This window comes from Pleurodeles waltl, chromosome 2_2 (genome assembly GCF_031143425.1).
Source record: "Pleurodeles waltl isolate 20211129_DDA chromosome 2_2, aPleWal1.hap1.20221129, whole genome shotgun sequence".
Classification (NCBI taxonomy): domain Eukaryota; kingdom Metazoa; phylum Chordata; class Amphibia; order Caudata; family Salamandridae; genus Pleurodeles; species Pleurodeles waltl.
Genome location: NC_090439.1, coordinates 754,650,308 through 754,672,035, shown reverse-complemented (window position 1 = coordinate 754,672,035; position 21,728 = coordinate 754,650,308). Strand labels below are relative to the sequence as shown.

The 21,728-nt window shown below is 45.5% G+C and overlaps 1 protein-coding gene across 1 annotated transcript in view; it reads right to left on the bottom strand.

The window, feature by feature from the left end:
• Positions 1 to 21,728, bottom strand: part of CRISPLD1 (cysteine rich secretory protein LCCL domain containing 1) — a 268,634-nt gene that overhangs the window by 119,375 nt on the left and 127,531 nt on the right. The window contains exons 6-7 of the mRNA XM_069220372.1: positions 12,767 to 12,867; positions 2,981 to 3,157 (exon numbers count right to left, since the gene is read on the bottom strand). Coding sequence (XP_069076473.1) covers positions 2,981 to 3,157; positions 12,767 to 12,867 — 278 coding nt within the window. The remainder of the gene's footprint in view (positions 1 to 2,980; positions 3,158 to 12,766; positions 12,868 to 21,728) is intronic.

Genomic DNA, 21,728 nt, shown 5'->3' with positions numbered 1-21,728 from the left:
CATCATCAGCCACATTTACTTGTCGTAGTAACAGTGTCTGCTTTACAAGCCAATAAAAGAGTATATGTCCGCAGGGGCAGCAGAAAGTGCCAGGCCCTACAGTGATACCCTTCCTTATGTTTACAGTATTCAACTGACGTTGCAGTCAGTTGGTGAGCGTGACTCTGTCACTGGTGGGTGTGCAGTGTAACGTTGCTGTGGGGGTGATTCTGATCCTACTTTGGGCAAGATGTCAGTGCCTTAATAGGTGGGCTCTGTAGGTGCCAGTTAGGCTGGCTCAAAATTTAGGGCCTGATTATGAACCTGGCGTTCTTATGACAGCCAGGTTCGCGGTTGTGGTTGAACCGCCACCAATGCCGCAGTCCGACCGCCACATTATGACTGCAGTGGTTGTGCCGTGGTCAGACCACCAGCACCGCCAGGATGAGTCGTCCCGGTGGTCTGGCAGTCCTAATCCGCCAGGGCAGCGCTGGGGATTACGGCTTCGTTCTCTGCCAGCAATTTCATGGTGGTAGCACTGCCATGAAAAGGCTGGCAGAGAACGGGTGCAGGGGGCCCCAGCAAGGCCCCTGCACTACCCATGCACTTGGTATGGGCAGTGCAGGGCTCCCCCTGGCCAGCACTGTCACAACGATCACTGTCTTTTTGCAGACGGTGAACATTGCAAGTGTGCTGGTGCACCCTGCGCACTACAGCACTGTTGTCAGCTCAATAACGAGCCTGGGACAATGCTGTAGGCCATTTCCTGCTCAGTTTCCGCCCACTGACTCAGCGGGAAACTCATAATGGGCCCAGCGGGGAGGCAGCTAAAATGGTGGCAAACTCCTCATCGGGGTTTCGATGGACGGGCTTTTCCATCCGCCAAAATTGTAATGACCCCCTTAGTGCGCTACAGGGCGTGAGGGTCTGGGCTGTGGTGGCTAGTGTGGCTGCTGGTGAGCTGGTGATGGCCAATCAGTGAGGGGACCCCTTACAGGGAGCCCTGCCTCCCCAGAGGAGCGTGAGAGCCTGGCTGAGCTGCAACTAAAGCTGTCTGACAGTAAGTGAGAGCCGAAATGGGACCACCTGGTGGGGATAGATGGGGTTTCACTAGAGTAGGGCAGCTTCATTGTGTATTCCTCAGGCTCCCCTCTACATCTCTTCAGCTGCCGCACTTTTTTCAGGGGCTGGAAAGCTGTCCTTTCTCCCCCTTTCTCCCTGTATCTCCACCCCAATGCCCCCCAAACCGTCCTAGCCCTCCCCAGGAGTTGGTAGGCTGTGGTTTTTTGGGACGTTAGTGCAGCTATTCCTGGAAAGTTGTCTTTTTTAAATACTTCTTTCCTCACAGTTTGTGAACTGCGCCCTGGTCTCCCCGGCAGGCTGTAAAGGGAACAGGATGCGGGTGTGCTGGCAGCAGCCAGGGCCTGCACGGATCCTCCATACCAATGGATGTTCTGTTCACCGTAACGTATTTGTTGCTGAAAAGCACTCCATGCAAATGGTACCTGCCTCTGAGCACTGCAACAGGTAGGGGGAAGGGTTACATGAGGACTCTGGCCTGTGAGTGGTTCTCTGCATAAAGTAATGGAGTCTTTATGTAACTTCCCGGAATTCTGTGGAGCAGAACTCAGCGAGTTCTGACCACCACTCTTATGAACGCATCCCAAATGAAACAAAGTAACATAGTCAAAAACCTATAATTGGAAAAAGTAAGTGAACACAAACACAGGAATACATTACTATCTAAATGCAGTTTCAAAACCCATGCAAACAGACGCATAATCTGCATAACATGCAGCTAGTACATCACTTTTCTCAGACTACGCTCATTTTAAGACTGACATTCTACATGACCTCACACACTGCTCTAGTGGATGCATTTCTCTGTTTTTCAGAAATGTATGCTTACCGTCTCAGGTTTCAAGAGCATACTGTTTATGAAAGACAGGGATCACTTATAGGATACCCTCTCGAGAGATTTATAAGTTCTGATTGATCTCTAGTTTTGCCATATACTCTAGTCAAGTTTCCTTGAAACCGGGGTGCAAATTGACCAGTGTCTGTGGTTCTGAATAATGGATGATTTCACTCTTGATTTACCTCATTGCGTTTCCTTTTTAAAGATTGCAACACAGTGATTACTTTCCATATTGCTCTCTATTTTTGAAGCCCATTTCTGGCATTTCCCTAACATCATGCACGTTTTGAAATATTCACTTGTTATAAAAAGTTTCAAATTGTAAGAGTGCTTGTTGGAATATTTCACCACAGTTTTACAAGCAACATAGGGGGTCATTCTGACTTTGACGGGCGGCGGAGGCCGCCCGCCAAAGTCCCGCCGGCAGAATACCGCTGCACGGTCAAAAGACCGCCGCGGTAATTCTGAGTTTCCCGCTGGGCTGGCGGGCGACTGCCAGAAGGCCGCTCGCCAGCCCAGCGGGAAACCCCCTTCCATGAGGATGCCGGCTCCGTATGGAGCCGGCGGAGTGGAAGGGATGCGACGGGTGCAGTTGCACCAGTCGCGATTTTCAGTGTCTGCTTGGCAGACACTGAAAATCTTGGTGGGGCCCTGTTAGGGGGCCCCACGACACCCGTTACCGCCAGCCAGGTTCTGGCGGTCAAAACCGCCAGAACCAGGCTGGCGGTAAGGGGGTCGGAATCCCCATGGCGGCGCTGCTTGCAGCGCCGTCATGGAGGATTCCCTTGGGCAGCGGGAAACCGGCGGGACAGTCAGAATGCCCATGGGAGCACCGCCAGCCTGTTGGCGGTGCTCCCGCGGTCGTTGGCCCTGGCGGTCCATGACCACCAGGGTCAGAATGACCCCTATAGTGTTTGTGCATCAGGAAAAAATATTAGTTTTGGAATGGTTAGAAGAAATCCTAGCTTTTGTGATAGACCTACATTCATTCTTGCGTGCATAACTTTGTTATTTTACCTTTGTATCTACTGAACAATATTCTTTAAGTGAATTATTACTGTAACCCCAATAAAATCTCCTTACACATTTGTTCGGTGCTTGTGAATTCATTCTTGTTGAGGTCATCAATCCTTGTCGATGAAGTTGGTGAGTGGGTTCGTGATCGGCTTTGTGAAGTGGTATCCTGGGTTTTTGAAAGCTGACGTTCAATCTCATTGGTCTCTTCCTCTGGCTCTGGAGGAGGATATGGTCTCTCAGACCCTGGAATAAATCAAAATAAGGAAACAATTTTCAGAAAATCCCTTTAGGGTTTTACTTTGTGTCGGGTGCTGATGCCTTGCTATTACAGAGGCAATGTTTTGTATAAATTACAGAGATAATTGTTTGGGATGTAAGGGTCTTATCTTTGCAGCCCTTATGATTTCCAATACTACCCATGCTTAGGTACTTGCATTTTAAATGCCAATGCCTTACTACTTCTGTCCTTATCGTTTTACAAATTCATAGATTGTTCTGGGCACTGCCACATAACTGTTCTCTATTAGGACAACTTCATTTGAATTCCAGTGTGTGGTGAATTAGGCTCATGGTTACATTTGGACATAAATACCTTGCCAAGGTTACTAAGTCATCTATTGTCTATTTTCAGATCCTAGAAAGTAGCATGCGCACTGTAAGTCATGCTTGCAGCTGATTGTCTTTTAAACATCAATTCACAAGTCTTGATACGTATGTGATGTTCCTTGAGTGATAGTTATAAGCTAAAACACTGTCAGTTTTTCCCTTAGTTTCTGGGGCTGGAGACATAAATCTACACCTAAGTGTAAAACTACTCTCCCAAATAATGAAGATCAAGAATGTGTAGACCTAGGTGCAAGAATACATTTGTAGGGGTAAATCTAAATGTGGAAATTTGCTTTTGAGAATAAAGCCCTATGTCTTTAAAAATCTTCATTTGCTACTAGACATATGTGTTCCTTCTTCTTGGTTGATCAGTAAATCTTTCATTAACACTAATTACGTTTCTAAATGGAAAGTCCAACAATATTGTTTGTCTTTGATCTTTTTGCTTGTGGTCGAAATCGAATGATGTTAAATCAAGTAAACCATTTTATACGCTTACAGTGCAATATATTGTAAGAATTTGATGTTTTATTAAAAATATAACATTTATCATATGATTTATTTCTTTTGCCATCACTTTGAATTATACAACATGGGAACAAAGTATGCTATTTTAAATTGGATACTAACTGTAGAGTTCACATTTAAAATCTATTCTTGTGATAAATACATGCTCATTCGATGAGAAGAGTTAGCTTAAATCACACAATTAACATTTTATAAACAGCACTATTGAAGTTGATCATCTCAGATATACCAACTTTTACATTTTCTTGCAAGATTCAGAATATATAATAAAAAAGACTTTGATATTATTATAATTCCTCCACTGTCTTAAAGATAAGCTGCTGGTGTATGCGGCTGGGAGGCAAAGATGGTAATTGGTTTTCTCCGAAGCTCTGAGCCATGGCTTTCAGAATCCTTTCAGAGCCACCATGAAGGAATGACTGAAAACCTTTAAAGAGCTGCAATGCAGTAGAATGCATTTTTCCCTGAAAAACCTATAAAAATCTATGAAAGCATTATCCCAAAGTGGCAGTCCCACAAATAAGCTCTCCTTGGGTTGGAGACAGAACTTTAAACCAGTATGCAATGGACCTGTACAAGAAAACTAATGGTACAGTGACTGTAGGACCACAGTGATTTGGTCAAAGGGGGTAAATAAGGACATGCAAGGACTGTAAAAGTGCATTTGGTGTCTCGTAGGGGTAAAATTTGAGTTACCAACAATTCAGGCACAAGGTAGCTATCCAATAAATAAAGCAGCAATAATCAAAGAAGACACTCTATTTGACAAAGCAATTAAAATATTTAACAATACCAAAGACCTGATCTAATCTTTATACCAACTGCTTGTGACACTCCTATACACAGTAAAATGGAGATATATGAATCAAATGTAAAAGGTAGAAGGGAACAAACTACTCACTAAAAACTGGGAGCACTTATCTAAAGACACCACTAGAGGCAGCAAATCAGTCTTGCATAGACAATCAATATTGAAGCTTTCTATACTATCCCTATCAAATTAAGTAAAAAGTTCCTAAGCTCAACTGGCAGGTGCTGAAAGGTTTGTTGGCTCAGGGCGAACCACTTTGTACATATGGTGATCATGTCCAGATTTAGCAGGTTATTGGAAGGATGTATAGTGCTGAGGGAGATAGGAATTTCATGTGACGTTACAGGCAGTGGTTGCTGCTAAGATGACATTAGCGAGTTGCTGAAAGGGAAAAGCAGCACCCTCATTGCAAATGTTGCTGTGGAAATGATGGCACACTATGGCCATGGAAAGATTGTCACACAACTTGCTCAAAGATGAGAATTACTTTCCAGCTATCTTGACCCCTGTGCTGAAGTATATGGAAAAAGACAACATAGACATCACCTGCAAAGAACAAGAGCACTACATCTTTTTAACTGAACCCCAAGAATTGAATGAGAGTTCCCCACACATTCCTGTGCAAGATAACAGAATAGGAGGCTGATTTAAGGTTTGGCAGAGAGGGATCTCTGTCACAACAGTGATGAAGTCCCTCTCTGGCAAACGTTTGGTCCATCTTCCTGATTTAGGGACCAATGGAGCCTTCTCAGACCCGTTTTTGCCCCGGCTGGGAGAATCCGCCAGGGCAGCGCTGCAAGCAGCGCTGCCCTGGGGATTCTGACCCCCGTTCCGCCAGCCTGTTTCTGGCGGTTTTCACCGCTAGGAAGAGGCTGGCGGTAAGGGGTATCCTGGGGCCCCTGGGGGCCCCTGCACTGACCATGCCAGTGGCATGGGCAGTGCAGGGGCCCCCTAACAGGGCCCCGGCCAGCTTTTCACTGTCTGCCTAGCAGACAGTGAAAAGCACGACGGGTGCAACTGCACCCGTCGCACCGCCGCAACACCGCCGGCCTTAACCATACACTGCACCCTGCCCTTGGGGCTACCTAGGGCCTACCTTAGGGGTGCCTGACATGTAAGAAAAGGGAAGGTTTAGGCCTGGCAAGTGGGTACACTTTCCAAGTCGAATTTACAGTTAAAACTGCACACACAAACACCGCAGTGGCAGGTCTGAGACATGATTTCAGAGCTACTTATGTGGGTGGCACAACCAGTGCTACAAGCCCACTAGTAGCATTTGATTTACAGGCCCTGGCACCTCTAGTGTACTTTACTAGGGACCTACTACTAAATCAAATATGCCAATCATGGATAAACCAATCAACAATACAATTTACACAGAGAGCATTTGCACTTTAGCACTAGTTAGCAGTGGTAAAGTGGTCAGAGTTAAAAAACCAACAGCAACAGGTCAGACAAAATAGGAGGCAGGAGGCAAACAGATTGGGGATGACCCTGCATAAGCAGAAAAGTCCAACACAACTCCCTACCAGCCTAAAGCCAGGGGAGAACAATCAATACCTTGATGTACTTCCCTGATTGGGGCGATAGAACAGAGACCCAGGCCACAACAGTAGGGGCATGTTCCTGTTCTACGCCTTCCTGACTCCAGTTGGATCCCTCTGTCCATACTCTCAGGGCCGACTAAGCTAACCCATGGGGAACCATTCTCCACATCTGCAGACACCATCTGTGCAGCACCTAACTTTACTTTGCTCACAGATATATCCCAACGGGCAGATAGTACCACCAGGGCCAACACAGTGGTGTTGCCCACTCCACCCCCGGGTGTGACTCTCGCCCCTCCCCCCAGGGGCCAGTCTGTCCACCAGGACAGCAAACCATAGTGGCTCCGGGCAACTGTCAGGGGTGAGAGCCCGACCTCAGGCCTCTCCAACCACTGTGACTGTGGAGAGCGAGGAGTGGTAGCCCCAGGTGCATGGCACCCTTTGACCACTCTCCCTTCCACCAGGTCAGGGATGACAACCTGACCCTGGTCCTCCACTCTGAGGCTCTGTACTCTCACTCCAGGAGTGGCACCCCCAGAGTAAAAAATGGTCAGGGTGCTTGTAGAAGCAGTCCTGCACAATTCTTCCACCAGTGCAGGGCTGTTAACCTGCAACTGGTCCTCCAACCTGGGGTCTGTACATTCAGGTTGGACCAGGGCCAGGGGTGAGGCTATCCTCCCCCTGCCCTCCCTTCTGGGGTCCTGTACCCCCCAACTAGGAGTGGCGCCCCCAGAAGACAACATGGTAGGAGCACTGTTAGCAGTAGCCCCGTCCTCCAGGTCAGGTGGGACACCCTGATCCTGGCCTTCCAATCCAGGGGCTGTACCCTTAGATTGCACTGGGGTCAGGGGTGAGTCTCTCTCTCCCCTGCCCCTACTCTCAGGATTCTGCACCCCTCCTCAGGGAGAGTACCCCTTGAAATCACACCGGGGGTGATTGGGCAAAACGCCCCCCATTCAGGTCAGAGTTTACCCCCTGCACCTGATCCTCCAGTCCAGGGTCCGTACCCACAGACTAGAACCCCAGCTGGCAACCCATGACTTCCTGGGGGGCATACCTACCCCCCCAGGTCAGAGTTTACTCTCTGAACCTGGTCATCCAACCCAGAGTCTCCACCCTGCAGTTGAACCACTGCCTGGTGCACCAGGACTTCCTTGGGAGCACACCTCCCACCCATCAGGTCAGAGTTTACCCCCTGAACCTGATCATTCAACCCAGAGTCACCACCCTGTGGTTGAACCATTGCTTGGCACACGAGGACTTCCAGGGGGGCACACTTACCCCCCTGAAGGAACACACTGTCCCCAAGGGCCACACAACAGTCTAGCTGGCGCATGTCTCCTGACCTCTGCCCATCTGACAGAGTCTGGATTCCCCCATCCCAGAAATGGTCTCACCAAGGTCATTCCTGGGGAGCTCTGCTCTCAAAGCTGACCGCGGACCCTCCAGGTTCTCCACTGGGGTCCGCAACCCCCTCTCAACCCTCTGTCTGGACTTCTGCACCCCCTCACTAGGAGTGGTACTGCCAGACACCAGAACTGGGGGACGCTGGCTACAGCAGCCCCCCAAGTTCTCCTGACACTGTGGGGTCTCCCTCAACAGATGGCCCTACGGTACAGGCTAGGCTCCCTTCCTGGTGTTCCATCATGAAACCCTCCAGGACCTGGGACTGGATCTTGGACACCCTGGGCCTCAGCCCATCCCCATTCCCTCTCCTCTGAGACTAGACATGGGGTCCTTCACCCATCCCACTACACTGGGACCTACCTGGAACACTACAATCCTTCCCTACCTCACCTGGTTGGGAAATACCTAGACCACTCCCTTTAGGAGCACCCCCAAATGCCTCTTCAACTTTTTGGGACTCATCCAGAGGTCTGCCTCCAGTGTAAGATCCCTGGGGTCAGAGAACTCACACTCCACCTGGTGTTGGAGTAGCTTTGGAAAACAAGGACTAGACATATGCTCTCCAGCAATTACATCACTCAGCCCCTCACATGAATTAACCACAGTACCCTTCGCCCAACTATCCAGTGACTCAGCCTTGAAAAAGTACCCCATATCACCCTCCTGAGACTGGTTAAACAGTAGCTGACTGTCCCTGACACTCAACCCACACTCTTCTGGGATGTCTTCACACTCCATAACCAGGACTTCTACCTGGGGGGAACCGATCTCCCTGTCACTCTCACCTAGAGCTAGTAGAGTGTCCCTCCCATCACTAGGAATATGACTCCCTATGCTAGTTCCCCAATCCACCTCAGGGACCCTGTGCATCACTAGAGCTACTTCATACCTATGAACCTCCTGGTGTGTGTTAACTCTCTCCTTCAAGTAGGGCACCACATCTCTGGGCATGTGCACTTCTTCAGCAGTACTGGATACAAGATTTTTGCTGCCACCATCGGAACTGGACTCAGCCCTCATGGCTTCCAGGTTCAGCTCTTCACAGCTCAGCTCTTGAGCTGCCAACTTTTCTTTCTCCAGGGCTAAGGCTCTCTTCACCGCAGCCCTTTCAAGCTCTCCATCTAGCTCTTCCAGGCTCTGGATTCGAGCTAGGCACCAATCATCTCTTTCTGTTTCCTCCTCAGGGCCACTGCCCTCCACCTCAGTGTAGTCCTCCTCCTCAGAGTAGTTCTCCTCATCAAACTCATTTGGTGGTGTTGCCTGACAAAGTTTCAACTCATACTGAAACAGGGCTGACTCAAGATCCTCCCTTTTGGATTTCTTGTTCACAGCCACTCCCCTTTCCATGCAGAATGCTTTAAACTGCCACTTTTTTTACATACATAGGTGCCAGAAATTGACTTCCATTCTGCAAAGGCTTCACAATCAAACCTGACCCCCATAGACCCCCCCAAACGTACCCTCCACCCCCTTCATGCATGCTCACACCACTCACACACATACATGCACATATGCACACATACATACACAGAACATTTCCCCTACCCACATTACACCTCCCGCATACATACACGCACTCACACACACCCTCTAAACACTCGCATGCACATCCCCATGCATGCACACACGACATAACACCCCACCACCCCTGACGGACGATCACCTTACCTGTTTCGGTGGTCCTCCGGGAGGAAACGGGATCCATTGGGGCTGCTCTGCCGCCAGCACCCCGTCACCAGAACACCGCCACGCCAAATACTGGGGCGCACTTTGGTGGGCGGTGTTCTGATGATCTGGCGGTGACGGTTGAGTCTACACCGACGACCGCCAGTATGGCTGCTGGCGGCTCTCCGTCCAAAAAAGGGCAGAGGGTCGCCAGCAGTCATAATATGGTTGGCAGAACACCGCGAATACTGGCGGTCTTCCGCCCGGCGGAACCTCGGCGGTCTTAGGAAAAGTCAGCCGAGGTTGAAATGAGGGCCATAGAAATGTTTTTTTATAAGTCCTGACAGTGAAATATTGCTAAATTCATTCACTGTTGCAAGATCTGTCCCTCTCATAGGTTAACATGGGGGCTACCTTTAAATCTGATTAAAGTGTAGATTTCCTTTTGGGAGTGGATGAACATGTAGAGTTTGGGGTCTCTGAGCACACAATTTAAAAATACATCTTTTAGTAAAGTCGATTTTACAACACTGCAAATAGAACAGGGATTATTTAATTTAATTTGACAGTGTCCTATTTGTGGCTTGATAAACTTTGCATTTCATTTTTTGCTCTCATTTTGTCTGTTTTGCTGAAATGAGATCTTTTTCTGGTTGAAGGACCCCACTTTCTCCAAAAACCTTCTTGTTAGTACTTGAGGCTCTTTTATGTTCTGCTCAATTAAGCAAATGGAGGTGATTACTGTTAACTGAAATTGGCAAGGATTTCTTATACCAGCCGGGGAGCTTGTGTATATGGCATGCTTCGACTGAAGAATCAATGCACGGAGCTGGAGAAACGATTTGCAGCATCGCTAACGGAGGCTGGGAGATCGCAACCTGCACTGCATGGTTTTCGGATCATCGTGCAGCAGGATTTCCAACGCAACTACCATTGGGCATGTAAAAACAATGCAAGGCCTGCCCGGACACGAGAGTGCTGACCGGATCGATGTATCGCTCTCCTGCAAAGAGAAGAAACGACGCACCCGACCCGATGGAAGGAGAAACGACGCAAGGTTCCGCTCATGAGTGGAATCGACGCATCGCAAGCCCTTTTTGACGCACACTTGCCCGTGCGGGGTTATTTCTGACGCACCCAAGCAAGGTACATTTTCATGCTAACAGTGTTAGTGTGTATTTAAAACTAAATGAAGACTCTTTTTGCATTTTTATTGATAACTGGACTTGTGTGTTGTGGATTTCTGTCGTTTTGGTCTTGTTTTGTTTAGATAAATATTTTCTATTTTTCTAAACCTGTGTTGTGTCGTTTTGTAGTGTTTTTATTAAGTTACTGTGTGTGATGGTACAAATACCTTACACCTAGCACTCTGAAGTTAAGCCTACTTCTCGTGCCAAGCTCCCAAGGGGGTAAGCAGGGGTTAGCTGGGGGTGATTCTCTTTTACCCTGACTAGAGTGAGGGTCCTTGCTTGGACAGGGGTAACCTGACTGCCAACCAAAGACCCCATTTCTAACACAAATGAAGCAGATGACCCCCGAATTGGATTGGATGTAAGGGAAGACTTATTTCCAATAAAAAATATTTTTTTCTTGGAACAAAATGCAAAAGTAGAAAAATTAGCACATGTGAAAACATTCCAGAAGGAACAATAGTACAGGTGGAATGCTGGAATGCCATCAAATAAGAGTAAATGTGAATTCTCAAAAGATTCTCAAGAGTGCACTTGTATCCCAGAATATAGTTTTCTATCCGTACCATTGGAGATCTGAATCCCAAAAATGTGGAAACTTCACTCAGGTTTGCTGAGGGATTTGCTCTTACTTCTTGTGACCCTGGGGCCCTTTGGTATTATAGAGGGGTTTTAGATGCTTTTGCAGCCCATTCTATAATACAGTCCATGATAGTGCACTTTCTGAGTCACAGTGGTAGCAAGCATGTTTTCCTCATTTGCATGGGTACGTTGCCCCTAGAAAATGAGGAGATGTTTTACCTCTGCACTTGCATCATATTTACATGAGTGCAGAGTTAAAAAGATATCAGGAGGAACACTGACTATGCCCTAACAGAGATGGTCTCAGTCAGAATGCCCTCTGAGGGTGCCCCTGAGAGGTGGTTAGGGCAACACAGGGACCCCAAGTTCCCCCTTCAGTCATTCACTGCATCTGCCTTCAGTGGAATCTCTGTTTCCCTTTTAAATGGGGGATGAACTGCTGACTGCACAGTACAAGGTGATTTGGAGGCTTCAAGCAGTTAGTCCACCTTCAACTGATGTGCTGTTCTTACTGTGGGCCCAAGTTTGCACCTGCCTTAAGGATAGTGAACTTGGTGCAATAGGGCACACTTTCCCAGACTGGGTCAGACACACCTAAGTAAAGGTGCATCAAAGCACATGTGCATCCTAATGCCCGCTATTTTTTTATGTGCTCCTGCCAGTGCAGGTGCACTGCGAACTGCACATTCAGTGTAATGGAGCACGTGCTGTCTTGGTCTGTTGTCTTGCTAGGGGTTTAATACCAGGGCAATTCGCAATATTTCAGACACAGGAGTAGGAAGATATTGCACAAACATGTTCAAGTATATTACTGATCAAAATCCTAAGCCCCTATGTTACATAATTCAGGAACTGGGAGACATCTCTGAAGAATCTTGCCATTGCATAGCAGATGAGGGCATCCACTTGCCTTATGACATAAACAACTTGAACTAGTGGTAAGTACGTTTTTGTTTGCCATAAATGTAGTGTTCAGCTAATTCTATCAGTACCTAAATACTTACATTTTACAGAGCCAAAATCAGGTATGTGCATGATTTCAAGCATTTGCAAACATTGGCTGGAGTTAAAGGTTTTCATTCTATAGTGCATTTAAAATTAGCAGCCTATGATTAACCATAGCCACCATGATTGTGCTCTTAATTTTACAAATATTTTAAGTGTATTCTTTCAGATTACATGTGCATCGAGCATTATCAGGAGTTTTCTTGAGTTATGCAAGAATACATGCAGGTATTTATGTATGGCGATTTAGTTAGAGGCACTCTCCATAGCATTTAATGACATAGCAATTAGTCTCTTATAAATTCTAATGCAAACACCATTGTTATTCATACTTTACAGAGCAGAGAAATCTCATGTATGTCATTTCAAATCATTCAGTTATTTTTTTGCAAACTAAAAAGTATAATTTCAATTGAACAGCTTAGCCAGGAGAAAATCTAAAAATGGCACTTAAAAACCACTTATTCGTGTATACAAGGATCATCATTTCACATAATACCAGTATACGTACCTTTGTAACAAAGATTATCTTTACATCCCCCTCCAAAGCTTGGTGGGCAGGCTGAACATGGCCGTCCATGTTTGTATGGAGCATGTCCCCACCAGTTGCCCCTTAAATGCAAATAATAGATCAATTTATAAACATCATTATGTTAATATATATATATATATATATATATATATGAACATCAGATTTGTGTTTAAAAATGGTGAGGTAGATGAAGACAATAACATTTATCGTGCAACAAAGTAACATACGCTTCCTCATCAAATAGTCTGGAATTACAACATTTTTAGTTGTGGACTCTTCCACATGGAAAGTTGGAGCACAAGAGACAGTGGAGCCCAAGGAATTGTGTGTACCTTAATTTTTATAAATTGTCAATACATCTTAAATATCCAGTGAACACTCAGGCCCTCATTACAAGTGTGGCAGTCTTAAGACTGCCACACTCATGGTGGCGGTCTTACCACCGCGGTCCCTGTGGTAAAGACTGCCACAATGCCGCCAGTCCCGCCAGTGCGGACTGACCAATGCAGCTGGTGGTGTGCTTTTCCGGGCCCGCTGCATGCCTAAGACCACCGCCCGTATTACAAAGCAGCAAACCGCCAGGCTTTTCGCAGCTGTCGCCTCACAGCGAAAACCCTGGTCGTAATGCACTCGGTGACAGGAATCCCCATGCATCCCCACATGTCCACATACTGGCAGATACACACCCCCACACATCCAAACACTTTCAGACACACACCCCCACTTGCCCACACACTTCCTGACACACACCCTCACCCGACCGCACGCACACATCCAAACACCCCCCACCCAACCGCATGCATACATCCAAACACCTCCAACCCAAACGAACTCAAACAGAAACACACACCCACTCGCTCGCACGGACACGCAACCCCACTTGCTCGCACACAAATAGGCATGCACCCCCACTCGCTTGCACACAAGCATGCACCACCACTCGCTCGCACACAGACATGCACCCCCACTCGCTCGCACACATACACACACCCTCCGCATACATTCACACACACACCTCCCCTCCGCATACATTCACAGATTCACCCGCACTCTCCGCATACATTCACACACACACACACACCCTCTGCATTCATGCACTCACACACCCCCACGCTCTGCATACATTCACACCACCACAAACGCATACACTCACACATATACCCCCACCCTCTGCATACATTCACACACACCCTCTGCAATCATGCACACTCACACCCCCACCCTCCACATACATTCACACCACCGCCACCATGCACGCATACATTCACACAGACACACATGCACACCCCTTCTGACACACAAATAAATGCTTGCACACGTACTCGCACAAACCACACACATGCACCTTCCGGTTGGTTCCTATACCTGTCTGGGCCGCAGCCCAGCCCACGTCGAGGTGGTTGTCCGAGAGGGGGTGGATTTCAGTGGTTCCACTGACAATGCTGCATCACTGTGCAAGGACCACAGTTCCATATAACTGCTCGTAATATGGTGGGTGGAGTCCTTCTGGCATGGTGGTGCTAGTGGTGGAACCCCCTCTCACCCGCTGTCTGCCAGGCCGACAGTGTCGGATTTCTACCTGTTTATGAGTGGAAATCCATAGGTGACACATAAAACGGCGGTCTTCGGACCTCCAACACTGGCGGTCTTGTGGCACCAGCTTCGACGGTGGTCTTCGCAAAAGACCGCCAAAGTCAAAATGGGGGCCTCAATGTTCCCAAGAGGCTACACTTATATTTCAATGCATTTAAATTCATGCACTCATTAGATATATGATTCAATCAACCAAGAGACAACACAAACAATGTACAGAGTAATGTATTTACATTATACAGTATGCATAAGTTCAATGTACATACACAAATGCTACAGTTTGTTTTTAATCAGACTACACAAGTATTTGGGAGTAATACTGATGGCACAGTCCACAAAAGGGAGCTATTCACTGAGGCATTTTGGAGTACTAAACATAGTACCCCGTCGCACTTTTTATTATGCTCTTACATGCCGTAAAAGTAACTTGACCCAAACTTTCTAAAACGGGAATGAAACAAGAATATTCAGCCAAAAATAATGTACATATAGTGCAAATAGAAAGGACTGTGCCCTCTTCATAGTATTACTAATAGGAAGTTGGAAGATTCTGTGCTGATTAACATAAGTATTTAAGAGTATGTGAAATGAGTTCTCTTGCAGCACTACTTCTTGTACTTATAAACACCCTCATCAGTTGGCCTCAGCGTTTGTGATGACAGTGCCCTGGCTGCGCCTAATTAATTTAAAGTGTTAAATGATGCTTTGTAGAAGCTATTCTATGCACTGTTTGCTAAATGTAGTCTGGTAAGTTAAAATGTCAACCCTACTGGTATAGAATCCATTGACCTCAGCACAGTAATGTTGTGTGAGACTTCACTATACATACAGAGAGAAGAAAAGGGTCCTATTAGGCTATGTATGTTTATTATTGTACTTTTATCACCTATGCATGTGCTATACTCATATATGGCTGTTATATCCAGGTGTGTAATGTGCTAGAGACATGCATGACAGAGTAGATGCTTCAGTGATCCATCTATAATGTAGTGTACCTAACAGTAAACATCTAACTTCTAACGCTTACCTAGAAAATATGGAGTAGTGTTACTATATTGAAAAAAGCTAAAAGTAATAGAGTGTTTAAAAACCAACATGGTTTATCTGCATGGTTTCCTAATAGTGTCAATGTGGCTTACCAAAATGTATGATATTCCAAGAGGGTACAAAGAGAGGCTTCTAGTTCTCACATGTGAGTGATTCTGGAAAATTTGAAAAACAAAAATAAATTTAGTTGAAAAATAGGGAAACCAAGAATAAAAATGTTCCAGTGAAAGGATTGGAGGCTCAACATTATTGCTTCAATTCAGCACTGGATTAGGAAGCGACAAAGATGATGTTTTCTGCTGAAAGTATCAGGTGTAAAGGTTCTCTAAAGGCAAAGATGCATTAGAAAGGTCAGTTATTGGAAGAAATGGCTGTCTAGCCACCAATGGGTTGCATGTGTGATTTGTTTTCCATAGCACAGAAGTAATTGTGGTAAGCAAAATGAACACCTGTGTCGCTGGTTTGCAATAGAATAGAAGTAAGTGACAAGGAAAATAAGCATAACTCATTCCTGATTCAGTGCAACATCTTCCATGTCTCTGCATATAGTATGGTCTGGTCATTCCCAGAACAGATGCAGATTGATAAAGATAACTGCTGTAAATGTCAGGAGCTAATGGATAATTTGGCAATCTCATACAGCCATTGACTCAGAACCAAAAGAATGGACTGGTCATGTGACTTACAATCTAAACACATATTATTTACATAAAATCCTAATACCTAAGATACAATTGTACAGTGTATATTACTTACAGATAACACAAGCCAGAAATCCTATAGTCAAACAATAAATTGTACATATGAATTCACTATGGGGGTCATTACGACCCTGGCGGAAGGCGGAGAACCGGCGGTAAGACCGCCAACAGGCTGGCGGTCTTACCTTGTGGAATTATGACCAGGGCGGTTACCGCCATGGTCATCCGCCGTTCTCCGTTCCGCCCGCCGGGCTGGAGACCTGGGTCTCCAGCCCGGCGACCGTCACTATACCGCCGGCGGTATTTTGAACCGGCTTACGGACGTGGATTTCCAGCGGTTTGGACCGCCATGAAATCCATGGCGGTAAGCACTATCAGTGCCAGGGAATTCCTTCCCTGGCACTGATAGGGGTCTTCCCCACCCCTCACCCCCACCCTGACTCCCTCCCCTACACGCCCCACCACCCCTGCAACCCCCCAAAGGTGGCAGGGCCCCCCTCCCCACCCCGACCCCCAACATCACATAACTCACACACACCCGACACGCATGCAGGCACCACCAACACACACACGCACACACCAAGACATACATGCCAACATCCACACACACAGTCAGACACGCACACCCACATTCAAACATACACGCACACATCCATACAGACATACCCACAGACATACACGCAGTCATTCCCGAACACGCATCACCCCCACAAGCCTACACGCACTCACACACCCCCTCTACATACTCAGACGCACACCCCCATGCACGCACACAACACACAACACCCTACCACCCCCTCCCCTAACGGATGATCGACTTACCTGGTCCATCGATCCTCCGGGAGGGGACGGGAGCCATGGGGGCAGCTCCGCCGACACCACACCGCCAACAGAACACCACCACGGCGAATCACAGGACGTGATTCGCTGGGCGGTGTTCTGTTGGCGTGGCGGTGGAGGTGGAGCAACCTCCACTTCCCCGCCTCCCGCCAGTAAGGCTGTTAGCGGCTCTCCATCCGTAAAGGGACGGAGAGCTGCCAACGGTCATAATAGGCCGAGCGGCAAACCGCCTGCACAGGCGGTCTTCCACACGGCGGTCCCTCGGCGGTCTTGAAAAAAGACCGCCGAGGTCAAAATGACCCCCTATATGTCTATACAAAGTGTTGACGGCAATAACATACTCATAAAACTGTTAGCTACATCTAATAGTCTAATTTTTTCATCTCAGAAACTCGTTGTAAATTACATAATTTTGGTTAGAGGACATCAACTGCTGGCCAGGATGTTATATTATTGATCTACAGACAACATGCCCTTCATGTTTATTAGAAGCCCTCTAAAGCATACCTTTGCTGAGGCCCCAGACCATAAAAGACGTTATTCATTTAAAATAGTTGATGTACTTATTTTTGTGGTTGTGAAACAACGTGCATTACATTTATTGTGTGTTTTGCTAGTATGTTTTTACAGTTATTTCTCTCACCTCACTTCAAAATAATGAAGATCATTTTTTTTTTAAATAAGCTACTCGAAAGGTATAAAATAGCTGTTCACAGCCCTCGCCTTAAAACCAACAAAAGTGGAGAGGATCTTCAAACAGCAGGGCCGAGGTCATCAGTGCCATTAATATCATGATGTTTCTGCTATAGAAACATCAAAAGGGCTTGTCTGGCAGACAGACCAATGGACTTCAAAACTCAAATGAATTATAAGTATTAATGTATGTTAACTGTTGAGATACGGAATCCTCATTGTTGCAAAATGTCATGTTTAAAGATTAGATAAAAGGATCCTTAAAAATGCATTGTAAAGTATGTTGTCTGCTTTCATGAAATGTACCTTCTGTGCTTTCTTGCTACTTCCAGTGTTATTGGTTTCTGCGATTATACTCTTATCTATTTAGCACTAAACTGGCTTGAAATAAAGTCTTTTAAAATAATAGTGTTGATTTCTTCTGAATGTATGCTTGTGACAAAAGGTTGCCAGAACTCACAACAATAAATCACATGTAACTGACAGTCCCTGGCAGGTTGTAACGTGTCCAATGTGCATTATTTCCAGTTCCTGGGCTGAGGGACATGGGTGGGTTATAACTTGCTTGTTCGTTCTGCCCACAGTTGGTAACTAGTTCTTGCCAAACAGCAAAGAAGGATCTCCTCGGTCATGTTTTCATTAGACGTATGCAAACATTACAATCACTGCTATGTTACATTGCACAGCGTGAATTTTTAAGTCAAACTGTCTGCGTTGTTTGAAAAGGATCAACCCCACAGCATTCTTACACAGATAAAATGTTGGACATTTTGGAAATCAAGCTTAACTATATCAATCATTTGCCCTTCAATATGATGAGTGGTAGATGTCCTTGAATGTGTGAAAACGCTCAAATAAGCGGGCACTGGCTGTTGAATGAAAAATTCTACACCGATGCGTACAGATTCACTGCTTAATGATTTGAGTCACTTGGCCAGTGTAAATTAGGAAAATAAACACTTAATTGAGTATGCTGTTTTTGGCACAGTTGTAGTTTGAAAAGAAAATTGTCACGTCTGTTTTTGATACACAAACATTGTCATATCTTTTGTAAATTTGCAGGCTAAACATTTACCACATTTGACATTACCTGTCATTGAACTCAAGCCTTTTTTCTATGCCATGGCCTACTGGCCTATCGCATTCTTCTTGAATTGGAAAGCAAATAGAGTGTGGTTAGTAGTTATAACCACCAAAAAAGTTAGCTTTTTTTTGTAGAACTTTCTTTTGTGTTAGGCTTACAGGCGTGATAGAAAATGACACATATCATATTATTGCATTTCGTCTCTCTCCCTTTAAACTATAAGATGCCAGTGGCTCAGGAGAGTGTAGACAGAAGGATCCAACTGAGTTTAAAAGGGCATGGTACCACTGCTTAAAAGGCCCACTGTCAACATTCTATCCCCAAAGCAGGAAATCCATCAAGGTTTTGAATAGTCTACTCTTCCATGGTGGGTATCATGTAGGACTTGGCCCTTTCTGCAGGGTGATCCCCAACCTTTTGTTGCTTCATCCCTCTTCTTTTGTGAGCCTGTTTACGTTGGCTTTTACGTCTCTTTGCTAACACGTGCTAGAGTGCTTGTGCTCTCTCCTTTAAACATGTCAAAACTGACTTGCATCCAATGGCACATTTAATTCATTTATAAGTCCCCAATAAAGCGGTACTGATGTACCCATGGATGCTAAATTAAGTGCTATTAGAGGGCCTACAGCATTAATTGTGCCTCTCACTTACATAGCCTTTTGAAACATGCCTCAGGCATGCCATCATAGACTATGTATATAGTTTTAAACTTCCATTTTGACCTGGCAAAATAAACTATTTGCCAGGCCTACACCTTCCTTATTAATACATTAGTCACCCCAAGGTTAGGCCCTAAACAGCCCATAGGGCAGAGTCCAGTGTAGTTAAAAAGTTGGACATGTGTTTAAAGTCTTACATTTCCGGTGGTGAACAAATCACAAATTAATTTTCACTACTGTGAGGCCTACCTCTCCCACAGGATAACATTGGTTACCCTATTTAATAGGTGATAGCTTTTGGGAGTAGGTAGAAATGTTGAGTTTGGTCTCTTAAAAATTGTAATCTAAAACCCTCTTTAATGGTAAAGTCAGATGTTAATTTACAATTCTGAAAATGCCACTTTTAGAAAGTTGGCATGTTCTTGTCCTACCCATTTGTTGTCTTCATCATGCTCCTGGGTAATATGAATAGGTGTGCATGTCAGCTGGCCATTGTGCACTCCTCCCAGGCAGCCAAACAACAGGGAGACTGGGTGGTGGCAGGATGGGCTATCTAGGTGGAATGGGCAGGGAATCAGAAGATTCAAATCACATATGTGAGTGAAACTCCAGAAGCTTCTCCCACTTCCGAGGGGGCATTAGCTATAGAAATAGGATCCTCAGACCAACTCTTCAGTTCAATTCTGGATCAGCGAACTTCTCTGCTTTCTGTGGCCTGTTGGGTACTTCAGGTGACTTTCCTGCTGCACCAATAGGACTGCCCTGCTGCCTGAAGCCTGCCTTTTCCCTCAGAGGACTGCCTTGCTGCTTGAGAATTTCTCGAGGCAAATTTGTACAATACTGATGTTCTGGGATTGGGTTTATGTATAGATTGAAAGCATCTTCACTGATTAATTTCACATTGATGGGAGAGTGAGTAAGTTTAAGTATTTGTTTCTGTAGGTCAACCAAATGGCTCTATGTTTAGGGTTACTCCATCTCTATGAAGCTTTTGTGGAGTGCTCAGTGTTCCATGGTTGGTGCATGATCTCTGCTAGGTGTGTCCTGAATTCAATGTAACCATTTATCTCAAGGTTTAATCATACTGTCATTTTTATTCATGAGGCTCCCCAAACCATATCTTTTTGCTTTGAATATATTACATGGAATATACTGTCTCCCCTTTTCCAGTTTCTCTATAAACAAAGCTCACTGTTCAGAATACTTAGGCCTCTGCTCAAGATAGTTTAATCATTGATCTTTATAGTATAGGACAATATGTAACACATTGGATACCTGCCCACTTCAATTTTGAATTAAAGTCAACCAAGAGGTGCCTGGACTATGTACTACTAAGAGGTTGTGCAGATTCAGTGAGCTCCTTGAGTGCACCCTTTAAAAAAGAGGTAAAGGGGTCGAAGAACCAGCCCCGATGTCCCCCTTGCAGGCAAGCACTGATTGCATCTGCCAACAGAGGGTTGTCTGTCCCCCTTTGAAGTGCAGGCTGGGTTGTGTCACACTGTGATGGCTGGAGATCCATGATGGAGATTATAATTGCTAAGGTTGCTTATGTTGAGTTCACCTGCTCCTGCTTTCTTGACTTGATATCTGAGTTATTTAGACACTGCATTGACATTTTTCCAATTCCTGGTTTATTCTCCTTCCTCCATTGGGAGAGTTCCCATCACTCTTCGTCTTCCCTTTTTTGCACCTCTTTCCTAACCTCCTCCCATCTCATTCCTCTCCAGATCCAGTGAGGCTATTCTTTGGGGAGATCTCTCTGTGTCCACTCCCTTTTACTTGCGTCACCATCTATTCATTCTCGAGAGGAATTTATTAGCATTCTTCTGAAGTTGGTGCCTGCCATTCATGTGAGCAGCAGAACATTATTCTGGAATAGTTCTAGAATGCACTATACATGAGATTTAGCACATTCGCAAAACTGTGGAGTTAATCTCAAAGCTGCCAGAACAATACTGGTAGTTTCTTTGGCAACGATGTTTGAATGACTTTAAAGTCTTCATCAACAATTCAATATCTATGAAAGAGAGTGTTAAATCTTGCATCACATTTAACAGTTATAGGCCAGACTTGGCAGACGTTCTTACTGAACACATTGAAATGGTTTGCACAGTTCTTTCTCCTGATGTCAACACTTTGCAAAATTGAGGGGCCTATGTAAACTTGTCGAATTCAGACTGAACTTGTAATAATTATTTATGGATATGTTTAGTGAGTGGGAGGCAATTCACATTGTTCACGTAACAAATTATACAAAGTATAACAAAATAACAATGGATCATATTTGTCATGAAAAAAACATATTTAAATCAAAAGCTCACACA